The 19,163-nt window shown below is 44.1% G+C and overlaps 1 protein-coding gene across 10 annotated transcripts in view; it reads right to left on the reverse strand.

The window, feature by feature from the left end:
• Positions 1-19,163, reverse strand: part of SLC4A7 (solute carrier family 4 member 7) — a 154,640-nt gene that overhangs the window by 30,655 nt on the left and 104,822 nt on the right. For all 10 annotated transcript variants that reach the window (XM_040433230.1, XM_040433229.1, XM_040433227.1 and 7 more), the window contains 6 exons: positions 18,685-18,800; positions 16,232-16,389; positions 9,436-9,523; positions 9,143-9,289; positions 7,338-7,441; positions 1,102-1,276 (listed from right to left, as the gene is read on the reverse strand). In XM_040433230.1, coding sequence (XP_040289164.1) covers positions 1,102-1,276; positions 7,338-7,441; positions 9,143-9,289; positions 9,436-9,523; positions 16,232-16,389; positions 18,685-18,800 — 788 coding nt within the window. The remainder of the gene's footprint in view (positions 1-1,101; positions 1,277-7,337; positions 7,442-9,142; positions 9,290-9,435; positions 9,524-16,231; positions 16,390-18,684; positions 18,801-19,163) is intronic.

Genomic DNA, 19,163 nt, shown 5'->3' on the forward strand with positions numbered 1-19,163 from the left:
GGCATTTGTCAGACGGATCTGCCTGACAAATGCATTGAAATACCGTATCCGTCTCTCTGGTGTCATTCAGAAAAACGGATCCGGTATTGATTTTTTTGCATTTTTAAAGGTCTGTGCATGCATAGACTGGAAAACGGGATCCGTTTTGCCGGAACACTTAATACCGGATCCGGCACTAATACATTTCAATGGAAATTAATGCCAGATCCGGCATTCCGGCAAGCGTTCAGGATTTTTAGCTGGAGAGAACTGCAGCATGCTGCGGTATTTTCTCCGGCCAAAAAACGTAAGAGGGACTGAACTTATGCACCCTGATGCATACTGAACGAAATGCTCTCCATTCAGAATGCATTAGGATAAAACTGATCAGTTTTTTCCCCCAATATTGAGCTCCTGTGACGGAACTTAACACCGGAAAAGAAAAACGCTAGTGTGAAAGTACCCTTAGCTTTTCTTTTTTTTGTGGAAATGCTGCTTAAAGCTGGTTTCACAAGACCATAATATTGCCAAAATATATTATCCTTCTTTCTGCCATAACACCTACAGCTCTACTTGAGCTGAACTCAGACGATCATATGTTCTATGCTGATCTCATGTAATGTCAGTATAAGAAGTCGGGGGCTGCAGATGTAACACAGAGGCTAAAACGTGGCACTATTATGGTCGTGTGATACTGAAATGTCAACTGTGTCTAGATAACTTATACCTGAAACAGAAAGCTGTGTGGAGGAAAATACCTGCGCAAGTTAGCGTGTTAGAACAGAAATGACATAATCCAAATGACAGACAAGACCTGGTTGTAAAGAAATATACCAATAAACACTTTGCCTGGTGTAGTACTCTCTGCAGATCGTTGGGGGCCCATTTCTTGCTTATGGACTTTCTGACGTCAGGGACAAAACTGTTTTACCTTAAACCTTGCATCTTCTGTTGACTTGGTCTCCCCCAAACTTTGTCAGGGCTGTGAGCAGGGGGAAGGTCAAATACTGTGGGGTAGACTCTTTGGATCAAGCATGAACACGTGAGACAAATGCACAAGGACACCTTCCTGAGAAGGTCTAACAAAAGCCTGGGCACTACCAATCTTTCTTTTGTACTCACTATTCTGTTTTGTGTGGCTTCTCCCAGAAGACCTCCAAAAGTGATTACAGGAGACATACAGGCACAGTATAGGAAAAGAACGGAGGCCAGGCACTGCAGGCTTAATGCATCCTTGAAGTCACTCAAGAAAAAAGGTGCTTTCCTTTTGATGTCAAGCATCAAACCACCAAAAACCCTAAATAGGTGAGATGAAACTTGTCAAACTGTACACTGCAGGAGTCTAACTACTTGCTTAGTTACTGTTCAGCTTTCCTTTCTAACACAGGAGATGTCTACCCATATGAAGGAGATTAGAGCGTTTCTCTGAGGACTTGAGTTCTTAGGATAGGTCATGAATATCACATCAGCAGTGGTCCAACTAGCATTAGCCGTTTTCACGAGTTGTGGCGGTGGAACGACACATCTCCGTACACTGTGTAGTGGCCAAGGTTGGTTACGGCAGTGCTGCCGCCATTCACTTGAATGGGGAGTACTGCAGTAGCCAGGCCTTTCCAATACAAAGCATATGGAGATGCGTAGTTCTGGTGCCGCAGCTCGTGAAAACAGCTAATGCTGGGAGTCGGACCACTGCCGATGTACTATTGATGACCTATCCTAAGGAAGTCCTGGAAAACCACTTTAATTATATTCTGAAGCCCAAGTAGGAATATGAGGGTCAGTCTTCCTAGACAACTCCTATTCAGGAGATACTCAATCTTGTGAGTTACAGATTTTGAATTTCATGTCTGCCGACTACCATCTAACCAGCGCAATGCTTCCCAAACAAGAGAAGGAAGCCTTCAATATTACCGTGTGAGGTGCAAGAAGAGAGTATAACCTGAGCGAAGGTCCAGTCATCATAACCATTGTTAATGGTTGTCAACCCTCTCTAGGATATCAGTTCTCCTATGGGGTCGACAAGGTAATCTTTAACATGAGTATACATCTCCAGAAGTCTTGCTTGCTTTCCTCAACTAAAACCATTAGTTTATCATTTTTCGGATGTCACTGTATTTAAAATGGGCAAAAGCCACTGTATTCCCACAATTTACTATACTGACTGCAAAAAGGAAAATATATGCAACATGAAATCATTATACAATATCATACAATAGGCATAGATGCAAATGAGTACCATAAACGTTAACAAAATGCATCAAAACCATAATTACGTGAGTTATTATAATAAGGAATGCTATAAAATGTCAAACCATGAAATAAATATTTTCTCATCTTAACGAGGGCATCCCAAGATTTGAACTTATCCCCTATCCACAGGATAGGTGAGAAGATGTCTGATCGGTGGAAGTGCGACCACTGGGACTGTCACCATTAATAAAACTGGGGTGTCCTGTGAACCCATATGTGAATGGAGCAATGGTTGAACAATGTGCACTACCACTCCATGCATCTCTATGGGACTGACTGAGATAGCCGAGCACTGTACTCTGCTCTTCAGCGGTCCCTTAGCATTTGAATAGAGTAGCAGTGTGCATGCTCACCCACTTTTAGATTCGTACGTAGGTACAAAAGAACTCCATTCCCGTCAGACATTTCTTACCCAACCTGTGGATGGGGGATACGTTTAAATCTTGGGTCAACCCCTTTAAGAACAGTGCTGGTGGTGAATGTTTGGGATTAGCCAATGAGCACTTGGTTACCGATATCAGGCCACATGCACACAGTGAGTATTAGGCTACTTTCACACTCGTGCCATGGATCTGCACAAACGCATCCGTTCAGATAATACAACCGCTTGCATCCGTTCAGAACGGATCAGTTTGTATTATCTTTAACATAGCAAAAACGGATCCGTCTTGAACATTATTGAACGTCAATGATAAACGGATCAGTTTTCTATTGTGCCATATTGTGTCAGTGAAAACGGATCCGTCCCCATTGACTTACATTGTGTGCCAGGACGGATCCATTTGGCTCAGTTTCGTCAGACGGACACCATAACACTGCAGGCAGCGTTTTGCTGTCCGCCTCCAAAGCGGAATAGAGGCGGAACGGAGCCAAACTGATGCATTCTGAGCGGATCCTTATCCATTCAGAATGCATTAAGTGCAAAACTGATCCGTTTTGGACCGCTTGTGAGAGCCTTGAACGGATCTCACAAATGGAAACCAAAACCCCAGTGTGAAAGTAGACATATACACTTGTTTTAGTGTGGAAAATCTGCAGTGTAAAACAGGGACAGCTAGCTAGATGAGATTTTCAGAATTTCATCTACACAGCGCAGAAATGTTCCACACAAATTGCTCTGTGATGAGGATTGTGAAATCCACAGGGCGTCAATCGTTTCTGCAGATTTTCAGTACCGATTTCAACCTTTACAATGCAAAGGGTGAGATGTGGGGAAAATCCAAGTCAAAATCCACAACAAAATCCACCAGCGACACGTGGATTTTGGTGTGGACACGAAGCAAAATCTGCAAGACAAACTATACAGAAACTCCACTGCCGTGTGCATGTACCATTATAGTACACTGTACAGTACAATGCTAGTGAGTGGAGTGCGACAGATATGGCAGCTCACTATGTGTAATATTTTCTGGAGCAAACGTGCAAATTGTAGAAATGTATTGGCAAATTAGTGTCCTGTACTTAATTTACTGCCGATGCCACTGGTCTAGCAATACAGCAAACTGTGGATAGTTCTTAAGGTCTCAGACAATGTTCTGGTAGCAGTGTAGACACAGGTTGTCACCACTTCCGTGCCCATAATACGGTTGCTTCCCCAGAATACACCGTGTTTAGGTGTGCAATAAAGATATGTTAATGGATTAAACAATTCTTCTGCTATCATATGCCTATCATACAGAAATGCACTGATTAAAAGGGGCAGTCACGAACTCACAGCTTCAGAATTATAATAGCTGTCTCTTAGAACATTAAAGAGGATGCATCGTCAGAAAATGACCTATTGCTTGATGCACATTTTGAGTTTTTTTTGACTTTTTGGTGTTTTTTATTTTTCCATGTCACCATCTATATTAAAAACACTGTATTTAATCCTGCAGTTTTCACACTGACCACTAGGCTTAAATATGTTAAAGGAGTTCTCCGGGCTTTTAATATTGATGACCTATCCTCAGGATAGGTCATCAATATCAGATTGGCGGGGGTCCGACACCCGGCACCCCCGCCGATCAGCTGTTTGAAGAGCCTCCTCTTCACTGTTTACCTTCTCGCCGTTGCCTCTGCAGCGGTGAGCAGGTGTAATTACACCTAACCGTCCCATTCATTCCAATGGGACGGATCATTCCCATACACTTGTATAGGATCGATCCGTCCCATTGAAATGAATGGGACGGCTCGGGTGTAATTAACCGCGAGAAGGTAAACCGTGAAGAGGAGGCAGCGCGGCGCGCGCCCTCCTCTTCAAACAGCTGATCGGCGGGGGTGCCTGGTGTCGGACCCCCGCCGATCTGATATTGATGACCTATCCTCAGGATAGGTCATCAATATTAAAAGCCCGGAGAACCCCTTTAAATGTCCCTTTCAAACTGTTTATTTTCACAGATCACTTTAGTTGATCCTGAACAAATCTATAAATCACTTTGATTAAAATTTTTCGTGTTCTCCACCCTATAAACACCTTTTAAATCTCTGCCCCTACTGGTCTCCCTTCTAGCAGTTTTGCTGTCCACTCTTTACTGTTACTAGGCTAATCCTGAAGGTCTTTCTTCACTAGCTGGCAGAGGCCCCTTCCCCATCCAGGGCTCAGTGACTGAACACTGTACAATGCTCAGACTACCGTCTTCAGTAGATGACAGGCACATTTCCCTCTGAGTGCCTCTGCATGTGTTGGTTGTAGCTGGAGTATTAGTCAGCATCTCTGACTTGTCGGACTCTGCATCAGTTTACATAGTCCCTGCCCTATAATCAATGTCCTTGTGTCCTGGATCTTTCTCCTCTGTGAGCCTAAACTGTCTCTTATGCACCATGTGTGCTGGGGGTAGGGGCAAGGATTAGGATAGGGCTCATTGTCGATTGGCCTAGAAGTACAGGAAGTCTAGACAAGTACAGTACTGACAGACTGCCTGTATTAGGACACCCCCTCAGGATTGAGGAGGACTCCTGGACGCAGGAACACCACACCGGGCCAGCTAAAAGTCTAAATAAGCAGACCAGAGCAGTGGGGGAGGCTGCAATGGACCCTTACACCGTCGCCGGCAAAAGCAGAAGTTAATTTGTGATAAGTTCAAAAACTGTTTTAAAACTTCCTGTCTCCTGGGAGCAGCTACATGGGCCATAGACACATTGGAGAGGAGCTGAACCCATTGACTTCCATGGGCGAGTTTTCTAGGCATGCTGTGTGACCTGTGCAGGGGTCAGGACTGAGCTGATAATCTGGGAGAACACATATAGAGTGAATAGTATATGCTGTGTCATCTATACAGAGGTGTTACTCGTCATTGTAATTCTGCCTCTGATGATTTTGCACGACCTATTAGACCTAGCGGCCAGTGTGAAAATTGCAGGATTATATACATATTTTTTAATATAGATATTGACAAGGTAAATTAAACACTCACCAAAAATTCTAAAAAAATAAAAAATACATTTAAAGGGAGTCTGTCACCACATTTGGGCATATTAGACCGATCAAATAGGGTTATATGATCCACCCAGAACTTAAAAACGGTACCTTTGTTGTAGAAAACGGACTTTTCTTTTAGCCGAAAATGAACTTATAAGGTTATGTTAATGAGCCCTCTCAAGTGCCCAGGGCGGTCTCTCAATCCTCGGAGCCCCAGGCAGCACCTCCTAAACGGCTCATAACCCCGCCCTCCGTGCGCCTCTGCCCGCCCGTTTACTCCCCTCCCCTGTCCTTTTCCACTGCGGCTGTGCGGTCCAAATCGTAGCGGGCGCATGCGCAATGCGATGCCCGCTCCTGGCAGGGCATCGCGATACCTACTGCGCATGCGCCCGCTACGATTTGGACCGCACAGCCGCAGTGGAAAAGGACAGGGGAGGGGAGTAAACGGGCGGGCAGAGGCGCACGGAGGGCGGGGTTATGAGCCGTTTAGGAGGTGCTGCCTGGGGCTCCGAGGATTGAGAGACCGCCCTGGGCACTTGAGAGGGCTCATTAACATAACCTTATAAGTTCATTTTCGGCTAAAAGAAAAGTCTGTTTTCTACAACAAAGGTACCGTTTTTAAGTTCTGGGTGGATCATATAACCCTATTTGATCGGTCTAATATGCTGAAATGTGGTGACAGACTCCCTTTAATATAAGATGGGATTTAAACAATAAGTACATTTCTGATAACACATTCCCTTTAAGGTGTAGTAGAAAAGACCATTGTAAAAATGTGTTCTCGCTAAAGACCCTTTTGCACGGGCCAAGATTCAGGGCAATTATTGGGAATGAGCTTTCATATGAATCTTTGTTCCCGATAACGGTCCCATGTAAAACCATAACATAAAACCACTGTTTGTCAGCAGACAACAAATCCGTAAAGGGCCGGGCGATCGCAGTAGTGATCACTAAGCCTCTTACAGAGGGGTTGATTATTAAATGTAGCCATCACCTCAGGCAATTATCGGTAATGTTCGGTTCAATCCTGATAACTGGTCATGCATCAGCCCATGTAAAAGGGCGAAACTACTGTACAGCTTTTCCTCCCTCCACCTGTTCACACACAAATGCAGTTAGTGCAATTTTGAGCTTAGAGCAATTGTTACCACTAATTAAGCCCCCACCCTAAGACTAATACTAGGGCGACTACTAATTATGTGGATTTGCTCTTTAATGAAAGGGCAATGCTAGTTTCTACTCTACGCTTTATCCTTGAAGTCGGATCACTTCACTATCATTACAAAGAATGAGGGGAAAATCTAAAAAGTTAAAAAATTAATAAATAAAAAAAGTCTGTTGCCTTTAATCTAGGTCTCTAAGGCAGATAGTGTCCCTTTAACGTCAGGTATATTTTATATATGTAGACATATCTGTCTATTGTGTGTTGATCTGTTTGCATTTTGTTATAATAGTTCTAATGATTTCCTTTCATTAATATTTAATAATTTCACTATTAAGAGATTTAGAGATTGTACACATAGCATTTGTAACTACCGCAATAGAAAAGACTTGTGGCGATTTCAGGCAATCAAACAAGAGGCTCAGATTCACAGATCACATGCGATGATGGTGAATCAGCACTTATTTGAGAAATCCTTGAAGTACTTTCTCCGGACACTAAAAGCATATACAGTGGTGTCAAAAGAAGCAGGTCGCGGATACACACCTTCCAGTTCTCTGAAGCTCGGGGCCAGCATGATGCTGCTCCTCCTTTATCGTCTCACCTGTTGGGGTGGAACCATTTGGTATTGTTGGGATCTTGCGCTTCTCCTGACAGAGGACAGAGAAATATGTTAGCAATTACATGAAGATGGATAGAAAAAGGAATATACAAGAGAAAGATGCAGTAAACCAACCACATCAGGTTCTGGATTTCTCTGCATACTAAATGTCTTAAAGGGTTTTCCGAGACTTTCATACTAATGACTTATCCTCAGGATTAGTAAGGGTCCGACACCCAGGAACCCCACTGATCATCTGTTTCAGAAGGTAGCAGCGCTCCTGAGAGTGCCGCAGCCTTCTTGCTTCTTTTCCTAGGCCAGTGACATTACGTTCATCGTTCACGTGGCCTAGTGAATGGGGTTGAGCGCAATACCAAGCACAGCCACTCTACAGTTTTCTGTGCTGTGCCTGGTAACCTGTGAGGAGCACTGCTGCCTTCTCAGAACAGTTAATGGGCGGAGGTCCCGGGTGTCGGACCCCCACCGATCAGGGTTCCTCAGGATAGGTCACCAGGATAAAAATGTCGGAAAACCCTTTTAATGGAGGGGAGATTCACTACTTAGAAACATATTCCAAGCTCTGACCAAGGAAGGCGCTATTCACATTCGCTTTTAAAGGGGTCCTATCAAACTTTCTGGTAATTTGGCCATCAAAAATACAAGAACTGGTATCCATTTAGATCTTCACAGTACTTATGGCGCTATGCACCTGTGAATAGCGCTTCACGGATTTAGCTACTGTGCCAGTTTTCTGGTGACAAAAAATAAAGTTGTGTTTATGCCATTGCAACAAAATTTAGTTGCAAGTGGCATCTGTATGCTGCCCTCGCCACTTTCTGAAAAGGGGGCATGGCGAGGGTGGGGCCAGCAGTCCCGGCACATTTATTTTCATTTACGCTACAGCTACTGTAGAATATTGTATCACTTGTATGTCACCCGTGGGTGATATAAGAGACCGGCTCTGGTTGACGAACTAGAGAGTCGCATCCTATATTGAATCTCCCTCTTGTATTGTGGTAGAGTCTGTGAAAAAACACGATGTGCTAAGATCAGCCTGTTAATATCCTATTATGTGAAGAAATGCGTATAACTAGTGCGCAAAATATTATTATAAGTGCTGCAATATATCTGAAAAAACAAAGCCTGCGCTAGTATTATATAGTCTGGTCAGTTACCTTCTTTGAGTTGCCTTCAGATTTGTTGTGCTCTTCTCCTGCTCGTACGTAATCCTTTCTATGTAGGTGCTTAATGTAAGAACGCGTCCTCCTTGTTCACCTTTTAACACCAGCGCTGCTCCGGCAGGAAGCACGCGCAGTGCGGGGGAACCTGTGATACCGTTGCCCAGGAAACCACTGCTGGCGACGTCACCGTTGAAAGTACTGAAGCCTCCGTGGGTCAAAAAGCATCCGACGCGTTTCAGAGCCTGCCGGGCTCCTTCGTCAGGGATGATATTATTTTTCAATTGAGGGGGACAACAGCACCTTTACAGATTACCGAGCAGCGGACCTCCCTTTATAGGTAGGTCAACGATTTTAGACAACGGTAGCGCAGGGGGATCTCCTATAAATGTATTTTACTGTCGATTTTGGTTTAGGCGTATAGACTACCGAAGGATGCACCTAATTTATGTCGAGGCCTGCATCTCCCGGACACGCAGGGGGATATCAAGATGGGTGTAAATCTCACCCAATGGGGCAGATATAAAACTCTTTACGGCATTTTTAGGGCATATGCCATATTTGCACCTCACCTGAGATGGAACACTTTTTGGTGGCTCAATACGAATGGATGGATCCCACTCTCCTGGAGGTAGGACTGTTACTTGGTCTAGAAATTCATCTACTCCTGCAAGAAGATCATTTCTATCTTTTGCCTTGTAGGCTACATCGTGGAATATCTGTAATAGAAGTAAACAATCTGGCTTAAAATGCATTTCAAAATGAGGATAACTGCAACAGATCGGGCAACAAGTCACTTTATAGATTCAGCCATGATTTTACCAGCTTATTAAGGTATGTGAAGTGAAGAGTGAAGCTCGCTTACCTCATCTGTCATTAGTGTAGCAATGGATCTTCCTATTTCATGGTACTGTGCTGCCTTTCCAGTTGGACCCAATAATACAAAAAGGAACCTGGTAGGAAAAGTGAATTGATAAAGAGCTGCCCACTTGTCAACAAGCACAGACAATAACAGCAATAGGTGACATAGAATTAAAGGGGTTTTGTCGAGGGTTACTTATTCATGATCTGTCCTTAGGATAGGTCATCAACATTAATTGTTTTTAGAACCTCCAACGCCAAACTACATGGTCATGTTGACTTAGTAGTGGCCGGGTCTGGTTACTGCCGTGCTGCCCCCATGGAAGCTACTACCCATTGGACGGAGCTATGTAGCTCCACTGCCAGAGGTTCTGAAAACAGCCGATCGTTGGGGTTGCCAGGAGTTGGACCCCCCGCAATCCGATATCGAGGACTATTCTAAGGCCCCTATTAGATCCAACGATTAATAGCAAATTATTGCAAACAAGCGTTCACAGGAATGCTCGTTCCCGACAAATGGCTATATAATTGGGCAGCCAATCAACAGATGAACAAGCGTTTGCGCGTTCATCGGCTGATGGTCATCTTTTTATCAGGATGAAAGATGCCCGATTATCGGCAACCCATTTCTCTCTGAAATCAGGGATGTCCTGCCGATTATCTATAGAAGAAAATGAGGGAGGAACGACTGCGGGAGCATTGGCCTCTCTAATTAGATTGCCGATGGAAGTGTTCTCATCCATCAGCGATCACATTGCCTGTACATCGGGCAGTGTAATGGCAGCCTAAGGACAGATCATCAATTATTAAGTCCCAGAAAACCCCTTTAACTGAGCTAGCGAGTACAACTGCATCAACCAGGGGTTCCTAAAACAATGTCCATATCTAAGTAGTCAGGACAAGAGGACTCATCGGAATATAGTTTGTAAGGCTGAAAACAGACTTGCATCCATCCAGCTATTATACTGCAAAGTTGATCCAAAGGCAAAAAACCTCATGAGGAAGAAGCAAATTTTTCTCATCTTCGATGAGAAAAATTCCCAACTTTGCAGGATTGTTCATACTTCTCTCATATGTAACGCACTATTAATCAGCTGCATCAGAGACTTTACTGCATTTGCAATGAGGGTTTGAGAGGCAATACATGCTTGTTAAAGGGAATGCATTATCTATATTTTCATACTTATTAAATACAAAATTATATTAAAAAAACCTGTTCCCCTGATGTGATAGAGCGGCAGGTTCAGCATGTGCCCTGACGCATGCTCAACCTGCTGAGGAGATAGCCGCATACATCGCTGGGATATTTCTGGCGGTCCCATAAAGAATAAAAGCGGGGTGCATGCAAGAACAGCCGCTCCACCAGATCCCCGTTCTCAGGATTGGTGGGAGTCCCAGCTTTCAGACACGCACGATCAGTTAGTTATCCCCTATCCTGTGAACAGGCGATAATGTCTCAACCCTTTTAAAACCGTGTCAGTGGGAAGTTTATTAATCAACAATCAGCTACAAAGGAATGAGAAGTAAAGTCTAGAGGGGCCTGTGTTCTCACTAAACAAGCTGGGTGGATAGAAATGTTGCTGCTCAGCATAACTGCAGCAAATGGCAGTCTAGTCTATTGAACACTGGAGATGAGCAGAACACAAATTGCTTTTGATTTAATTAGTTCATTGCCTGGACACTTTGCATGGATAAAAGGCTGTGAAAAATTGATTTATGGATTACAGCAGCTGATAAAGGTCCACTTGAATGGGAAGGCACATAATAGAAATGTGAAATGCTCAACTGATTTTATATCGCATCGGTTGCTTTGCCGTTGGAGAGGAAGAGAGCAGCTTCTTTCCCACAGTAAAACCAAAATAGCAAAGATCACAAAAACAATCGGCTGAATCCAAACTGCTCTGCACATATAGGCCCCTTTCACACGGGCGAGTATTCCGCGCGGGTGCAATGCGTGAGGTGAACGCATTGCACCCGCACTGAATCTGGACCCATTCATTTCTATGGGGCTGTGCACATGAGCTGTGATTTTCACGCATCACCGGTGCGTTGCGTGAAAATCGCAGCATGCTCTATATTCTGCGTTTTTTGGCGCAACGCAGGCACCATAGAAGTGAATGGGGCCGCGTGAAAATCGCAAGCATCCGCAAGCAAGTGCGGATGCGGTGCGATTTTCACGCATGGTTGCTAGGTGACAATCGGGCTGGGGACCCAATATGTATTATTTTCCCTTATAACATGGTTATAAGGGAAAATAATAGCATTCTGAATACAGAATGCAAAGTAAAATAGCGCTGGAGGGGTTAAAAATAAAAAAAATTAACTCACCGAGTCCACTTGATCGCGTAGTTGCGGATCTCTGTCTTCTTCTGTAATGTTGAGCTGCCGGCTAAGGACCTGTGGTGACGTCACATCACATGGTTCCTGACCATGGTGATGAACCATGTGATTGGACCATGTGATGAGCAAAGTGACATCACCACAGGTCTTTTGCCAGGTCCTGAAGATAGAACAGAGACCGGCAGCTATGGAAGGTAAGTTAACTTTTTTTTTTTAACCCCTCCATCCCTAATTTACTTTTCATTCTGTAATTTTATTATTTTCCCTTATAAGGGCTCTTTCACACTTGCGTTGTCTGGATCCGGCGTGTACTCCATTTACCGGAATTACACGCCGGATCCGGAAAAACGCAAGTGAACTGAAAGCATTTGAAGACGGTTCCGTCTTCAAAATGCGTTCAGTGTTACTATGGCAGCCAGGACGCTATTAAAGTCCTGGTTGCCATAGTAGTAGTGGGGAGCGGGGGAGCAGTATACTTACAGTCCGTGCGGCTCCCGGGGCGCTCCAGAATGACGTCAGGGCGCCCCATGCGTATGGATGACGTGTCCATGCGATCACATGATCCATGCGCTTGGGGCGCCCTGACGTCACTCTGGAGCGCCCGGGGAGCCGCACGGACGGTAAGTATACTGCTCCCCACTACACTTTACCATGGCAAACAGGACTTTAGCGTCTTGGCAGCCATGGTAACCATTCAGAAAAAGCTAAACGTCGGATCCGGCAATGCGCCGAAACGACGTTTAGCTTAAGGCCGGATCCGGATGAATGCCTTTCAATGGGCATTAATTCCGGATCCGGCCTTGCGACAAGTGTTCAGGATTTTTGGCCGGAGCAAAAAGCGCAGCATGCTGCGGTATTTTCTCCGGCCAAAAAACGTTCCGTTCCGGAACTGAAGACATCCTGATGCATCCTGAACGGATTTCTCTCCATTCAGAATGCATTAGGATAAAACTGATTAGGATTCTTCCGGCATAGAGCCCCGACGACGGAACTCTATGCCGGAAGAAAAGAATGCAAGTGTGAAAGAGCCCTAACATGGTTATAAGGGAAAATAATAGCATTCTTATTACAGAATGAAAAGTAAATTAGGGATGGAGGGGTTAAAAAAAAAAAGTTAACTTACCTTCCATAGCTGCCGGTCTCTGTTCTATCTTCAGGACCTGGCAAAAGACCTGTGGTGATGTCACTTTGCTCATCACATGGTCCAATCACATGGTTCATCACCATGGTCAGGAACCATGTGATGTGACGTCACCACAGGTCCTTAGCCGGCAGCTCAACATTACAGAAGAAGACAGAGATCCGCAACTACGCGATCAAGTGGACTCGGTGAGTTAATTTTTTTTATTTTTAACCCCTCCAGCGCTATTTTACTTTGCATTCTGTATTCAGAATGCTATTATTTTCCCTTATAACCATGTTAGGGCTCTTTCACACTTGCATTCTTTTCTTCCGGCATAGAGTTCCGTCGTCGGGGCTCTATGCCGGAAGAATCCTAATCAGTTTTATCCTAATGCATTCTGAATGGAGAGAAATCCGTTCAGGATGCATCAGGATGTCTTCAGTTCCGGAACGGAACGTTTTTTGGCCGGAGAAAATACCGCAGCATGCTGCGCTTTTTGCTCCGGCCAAAAATCCTGAACACTTGTCGCAAGGCCGGATCCGGAATTAATGCCCATTGAAAGGCATTCATCCGGATCCGGCCTTAAGCTAAACGTCGTTTCGGCGCATTGCCGGATCCGACGTTTAGCTTTTTCTGAATGGTTACCATGGCTGCCAAGACGCTAAAGTCCTGTTTGCCATGGTAAAGTGTAGTGGGGAGCAGTATACTTACAGTCCGTGCGGCTCCCGGGGCGCTCCAGAGTGACGTCAGGGCGCCCCAAGCGCATGGATCATGTGATCGCATGGACACGTCATCCATACGCATGGGGCGCCCTGACGTCATTCTGGAGCGCCCCGGGAGCCGCACGGACTGTAAGTATACTGCTCCCCCGCTCCCCACTACTACTATGGCAACCAGGACTTTAATAGCGTCCTGGCTGCCATAGTAACACTGAACGCATTTTGAAGACGGAACCGTCTTCAAATGCTTTCAGTTCACTTGCGTTTTTCCGGATCCGGCGTGTAATTCCGGTAAATGGAGTACACGCCGGATCCAGACAACGCAAGTGTGAAAGAGCCCTTATAAGGGAAAATAATAACATCTACACAACACCTAACCCAAACCTGAACTTCAGTGATGAAGTCCGGGTTTGGGTCTGGGTACCAAACATGGCGATTTTTCTCAAGCGCGTGCAAAATGCATTAAAACACTTTGCACTCACGCGGAAAAATCGTGCATTTTACCGCAACGCACCCGCATCTTATCGGGCCCTCACACACCACGCTCGTGTGAAAGAGGCCATACTGTCACCAAACATTTATAAGGACGTTTTTCCTCATCAGAGAGAAAAAAGGCAGGAAACTATATAATAACAAAAAAAAAAAAAAAAAGATATAAGGGGGCGGTCCGGACTACAGACCTAGACTACGGAACGGATATAGGGTGCAGAGCAGACTACAGAGTTATACTACTGATATAGGGAGCAGTCCATACTACAGATATAGGGGGTGGTCCAGACTACATATCAAGACAGCTTCTTTTTAGCTAGCAAGTACATTACAGTTTCGTTTGAGTCTAGACACAGGGATGCTCAGTCTGTAAATTCACAGACAGTCCAAAAAGATAGTAAAAAGTATATACAAGTATTCCTATCATGTACATTTACCAGTCAAAACACTCCTAAGACTTTATTAGGAGCAGAAAAGTCACCATGTATTTGTGTTACGCACCATGACTAGCATGGTGTTGTCATACCTTTGTTACATAGATGACGTTGAAGATGGTTGGTGGTCCTGGCTACGAAGCCTGCTGCAGGAAGCCATTATTTATGTATGTTAATCACTTATATAGCGCTGACATATTCCGCAGCGCTTAACAGACATCACCATCACACTATCCCCAATGGGGCTCACAATCTAAGGTCCCTATCAGTATGTCTTTGGAGTGTGGCAGGAAACCCCCACAGACATAGGGAGAACATATAAACTCCATGCAGATGTTGTCCCTTATGTAATGTGAACAAGGAATTTTGAAGCTAGGAATATCTGTTTAGGTTGTGCTGATTGTAATTATCATTGTACAGTTCGCAATAAATGCTGCAAACAGAGGTCGCACTACGTTTTTTCCAAAAGAGTAAAAATACTCCTGATCATTTTTGAGGAATATTTTTACCCAGGGAGCAGTATGAAAGTTACGGTAATTAAAATACATAATAAGTAGGCTTGCACTCGCTCACATCTGCGTTGAAGGCTGCGCTTTGAGCCTTTGTTGCAGATTCTGTTAAAGCCCAGACAAAAAAGCCTAATATGCAGCACTTTTTTGTCTGATAAAAAGTCAGGATCCCGAACAGAAACTGACGAGTCCCATCACAGTCGGCAGAGTCAGGGTGACAGGAGGAGGGGGGAGCAGAGAACTGGGAGACTGGACGGAACCATGATTGGGGGAGGGGGAAATCACTTACTTGAAGACTGACAGGCCAGGCTCCTTAGCTCTCCAGTGGCCCTGTCATGTGTGCCAGGGTCATTGGGCAGAGCGCCCCGCTCTCCTTACTACAGCCACCCCCGGGAGCCGGCCCCTCCTGCCTGAACCGACCTGTATCGCTCTGGCGCGCCAATACTCAACCAATAACAAAGCTCCTTGCTGTACAGAGTTTTGCTATTGGTTATATCAGGCACAGGCAGCATCGCTGCGCTGCCCGTGCCGTTCACATCGCTCACTGAGCGGATGAATGTGGGGGAAAAGTCTAAGGCGTATTGGTACGCCTTAGACTTTTTCCAGGGAGTAAAATCCCCTGAACAAGCGTCAGACGCTTGTACAGCCGTTATTGCGACCTCTGGATGCAAATATATTCAAATTAGTATTCTATTGATAAATGTATATATTTTAGGACCTACATAATCATTTTCCATTTGTCTATATAAAAAAATATATATTATTGACTATGCTGTTCAGAAACCAGGAGACTGGCAACCCTGGTGAGATATCTGCCTGCCATCAGCATCAAACAGACAAAAATAATATGGCCCTTTCCTGTGTTTTCCTCTTCTGACACTGCACAATCCTTCTTGATAGGAGGAGTGGGCGAAGAGCCATACATACCACAAGCTGGTGTAGGATTGGGGTGTGGACACCGCACAATATGCAACACATTTATTTTGAGGCCTGTGCCCAGAGGCCAGTTGGGGTAAGATGCACTGAACTTCTTAACACTGGCATATGACTGGAGGCTTTAGGAAATGTGCCCACTAGTTTATCTGCTACTTGTGTGTGGCAATGGAGATCATGGTCTATAGGATAAAAACAGCATCAATCACAAAGCAATATATAAACTAATAAAAATGAAGTAACTATGACTTACCTTGTTGGGATCGGTACTTCTGTTAGACCAGAGAGGAGAACTGCTGGACTTAATCTGACAAAGGCAATAATCGGCCGATCCAAAAAATCTACTTCTCCCACCAAGACATTCGATGCCTCAGCTCTTGGAGGGATTTTCCTCATGAAGTTCATGTCAACCTGAATGTATAAAATATACTGCAATTAGTATATGAATTTTGGACACTATTATGTATAAAAAACATGTGAATTTGAGGTGAAAAAAAAATCAATTTTCATGGGCAAATCTGACAGCTGTAAACCTTTTTAGATACTCTGCAATAGCAATGATTTCTAATTGATGAGAATACAGAAATTTTATTATTTGTAGACAAAAATAATCCCCAATTTGTACTCGAAGGAGAATGGAACATAACCTCGTATGTATAATGCACTTGACTAAAAAGATAGTACAGTGACAGACATGCTCACCGATCACATATGGGTAATACACTTACAGTACATGAAATACAATACTGAAATTATAATATGTAATGGTATTATACACAATATGCATACTATTATTGATTTTGCCACAGAACAATGTGACTAAAGAAGGGATTTTATGGTCTAAGTTTGTTGAGAATAAAAAAATGATCAATTGAATGAATGGGTTTGTCATATGTGTATAATAACACGGGCTACGGCACAAATGAGTCTTCACCAGCGGACAACGTGACATGATCTGTACTGTAGACCACCGACATGGTCATTGGCAAAACTTACAGCTGACCTCTTGCGTCCCATTACAAACGTGCCACAATTACAGTGCCAGGAGTCATAATTCTGCTTGTTCAAGGGAAGAAAGAAAGGGCCAAGCAAAAAAAATCAACACCATTATAAGCGTATTGTCAGCTCGGGGACAATACAATAATGCAACCCATAAAGAGAAAATATTCCTTATTAAGACTAAAAGAAAGCGACGGGTGTCCACGTCTACACTTCTCAGCTCATCAGATTGGAGTCTATTCCACAATACAGTACCATCCATGAGCCCCAGGGTGGAGAGGACTGCACACATACACCAATAGGTTCCGTTACCGTTTCACGGCTTTCACATTGTGAAATATGGTATTAAAGGAACAGCGAGTATTAAAAATTGGAGAAAGGTGAGACTTCTGATTAGAGAATCCTATATTCCTAACCGTAGATTGAATGTTGGCCTGATGTGTTGCATAAGGGCTTGATGAAAAGTTTCAGAAGATTTCTTTGGATTGGCAATATTCATATCACACACAAGTTAACCAAAATGGATAACCATAGGCTTAAAGGGAACCTGTCACCAGGATTTTGTGTACAGAGCTGAGGACATGGGTTGCTAGATGGCCGCTAGCACATCCGCAATACACAGTCCCCATAGCTCTGTGTGCTTTTATTGTGTAAAAAAAAACGATTTGATAGATATGCAAATTGACCTGAGATGAGTCCTGTCCCTGACTCATCTCACGTACAGGACACATCTCAGGTTAATTTGCATATCTATCAAATCTGTTTTTTTTACACAATAAAAGCACACAGAGCTATGGGGACTGTGTATTGCGGATGTGCTAGCGGCCATCTAGCAGCCCATGTCCTCGGCTCTATACAAAAAATCCCGGTGACAGGTTCACTTTAAAGGGGTTGTCCGGGTTCAGAGATGAACCCGGGCAAATCCCCTTTTTCGCCCAGGCATTTTATGCTCTGATGCGCACACCCTTGCCCTGTGTGGAGGCTTCCACCTAGCAGTGTTCTTGGTGATGTCACCGGCACTAATGCGTGGGCCTTAGCGCTGCTCTAGCATGTTTTACAGGCTGATCATAATCATGTGTGTATAATCTGCATACATCTGACATCAGATAGATCAAAAGGAACTATACAACCTAGCAACTAGCATGCTGGGATAATCACAAAAATCCTAGAATTCCTCACAAATCAATAAGAGTGGGTTCACACTTCTGTCTAACTGATCTGGCAGAGAACGGCCTGCCTGAGCTCACCAGATCCGGCTTAGCCAGATACTGCCATTCACTTATGGGCCCCATTGACTATAATGGGATCCAACCGCTTTTCTGAAATGCCACCGTTTGGCCGGACAAAACACATTGCAGGAAATGGTTTTCAGCCATCCGAAAACCGACACGTATGTCAATGGGGGCCAGATCCAACACATACATACATACTGAGAATGAATGTACTATATAGTTCTTGTATCTAAATTTTTTACATAAAGGGTGATATCCGAGTGCCTAAAAATAGTTAGGATAAAGCTGTGAATGCAGCTACAATGCAGTTTGTAAGTCAGGATCAGGAGGCAATATCCTATGCCTCATTTCACCATTGAAATCGCTTGCACTGATGGTTTGAGAGCGATGGCTTTGCTCAGTCCGTCACGTATAACCTTTTCTAAGCTACTAAACAGGGACATATTAAGAGTTGTGTCATGAAGCACTACCGTACCCTACTAAAGTCCACGGTGCTGTTCTCCTGACTGCCCCCTGTTCCGTTCCGTTTCAGCTCAGCCGATTTGCCAACATCTAAATTTCCTGGAGCGGACTGTGGTGAAGATAGCAGCCCTAAGGACAAACACAAGCAGTTAAACAGGGACAGCTCGTTGCAGAGGAAATGGGTAGGTGGTCTTTATGTTATTCAAGATTGGGTCATTAGTAGTCATATGCATAGTCATAATGCGACAATCAAGTGAATGCTTCCATCTTGGTTTTAGCAGTCTTGTATGCTCACACTTTGTTAACTCGAATATACGGCAATAAACATTGGTTTAGGCAATAATATTTTAAGAAAGAAAACAAAACACTCCTAGTAATGCACCTGCAATATCCACGACCATGGTAGTCTCCTGCACAAAATAACATGGTCTTTTGAAGCCACCACAATATGTGCGCAGCATTTCTAAGGCTACTTTCACACTCGCGTTTGGT

This window comes from Bufo bufo, chromosome 5 (genome assembly GCF_905171765.1).
Source record: "Bufo bufo chromosome 5, aBufBuf1.1, whole genome shotgun sequence".
NCBI lineage: Eukaryota > Metazoa > Chordata > Amphibia > Anura > Bufonidae > Bufo > Bufo bufo.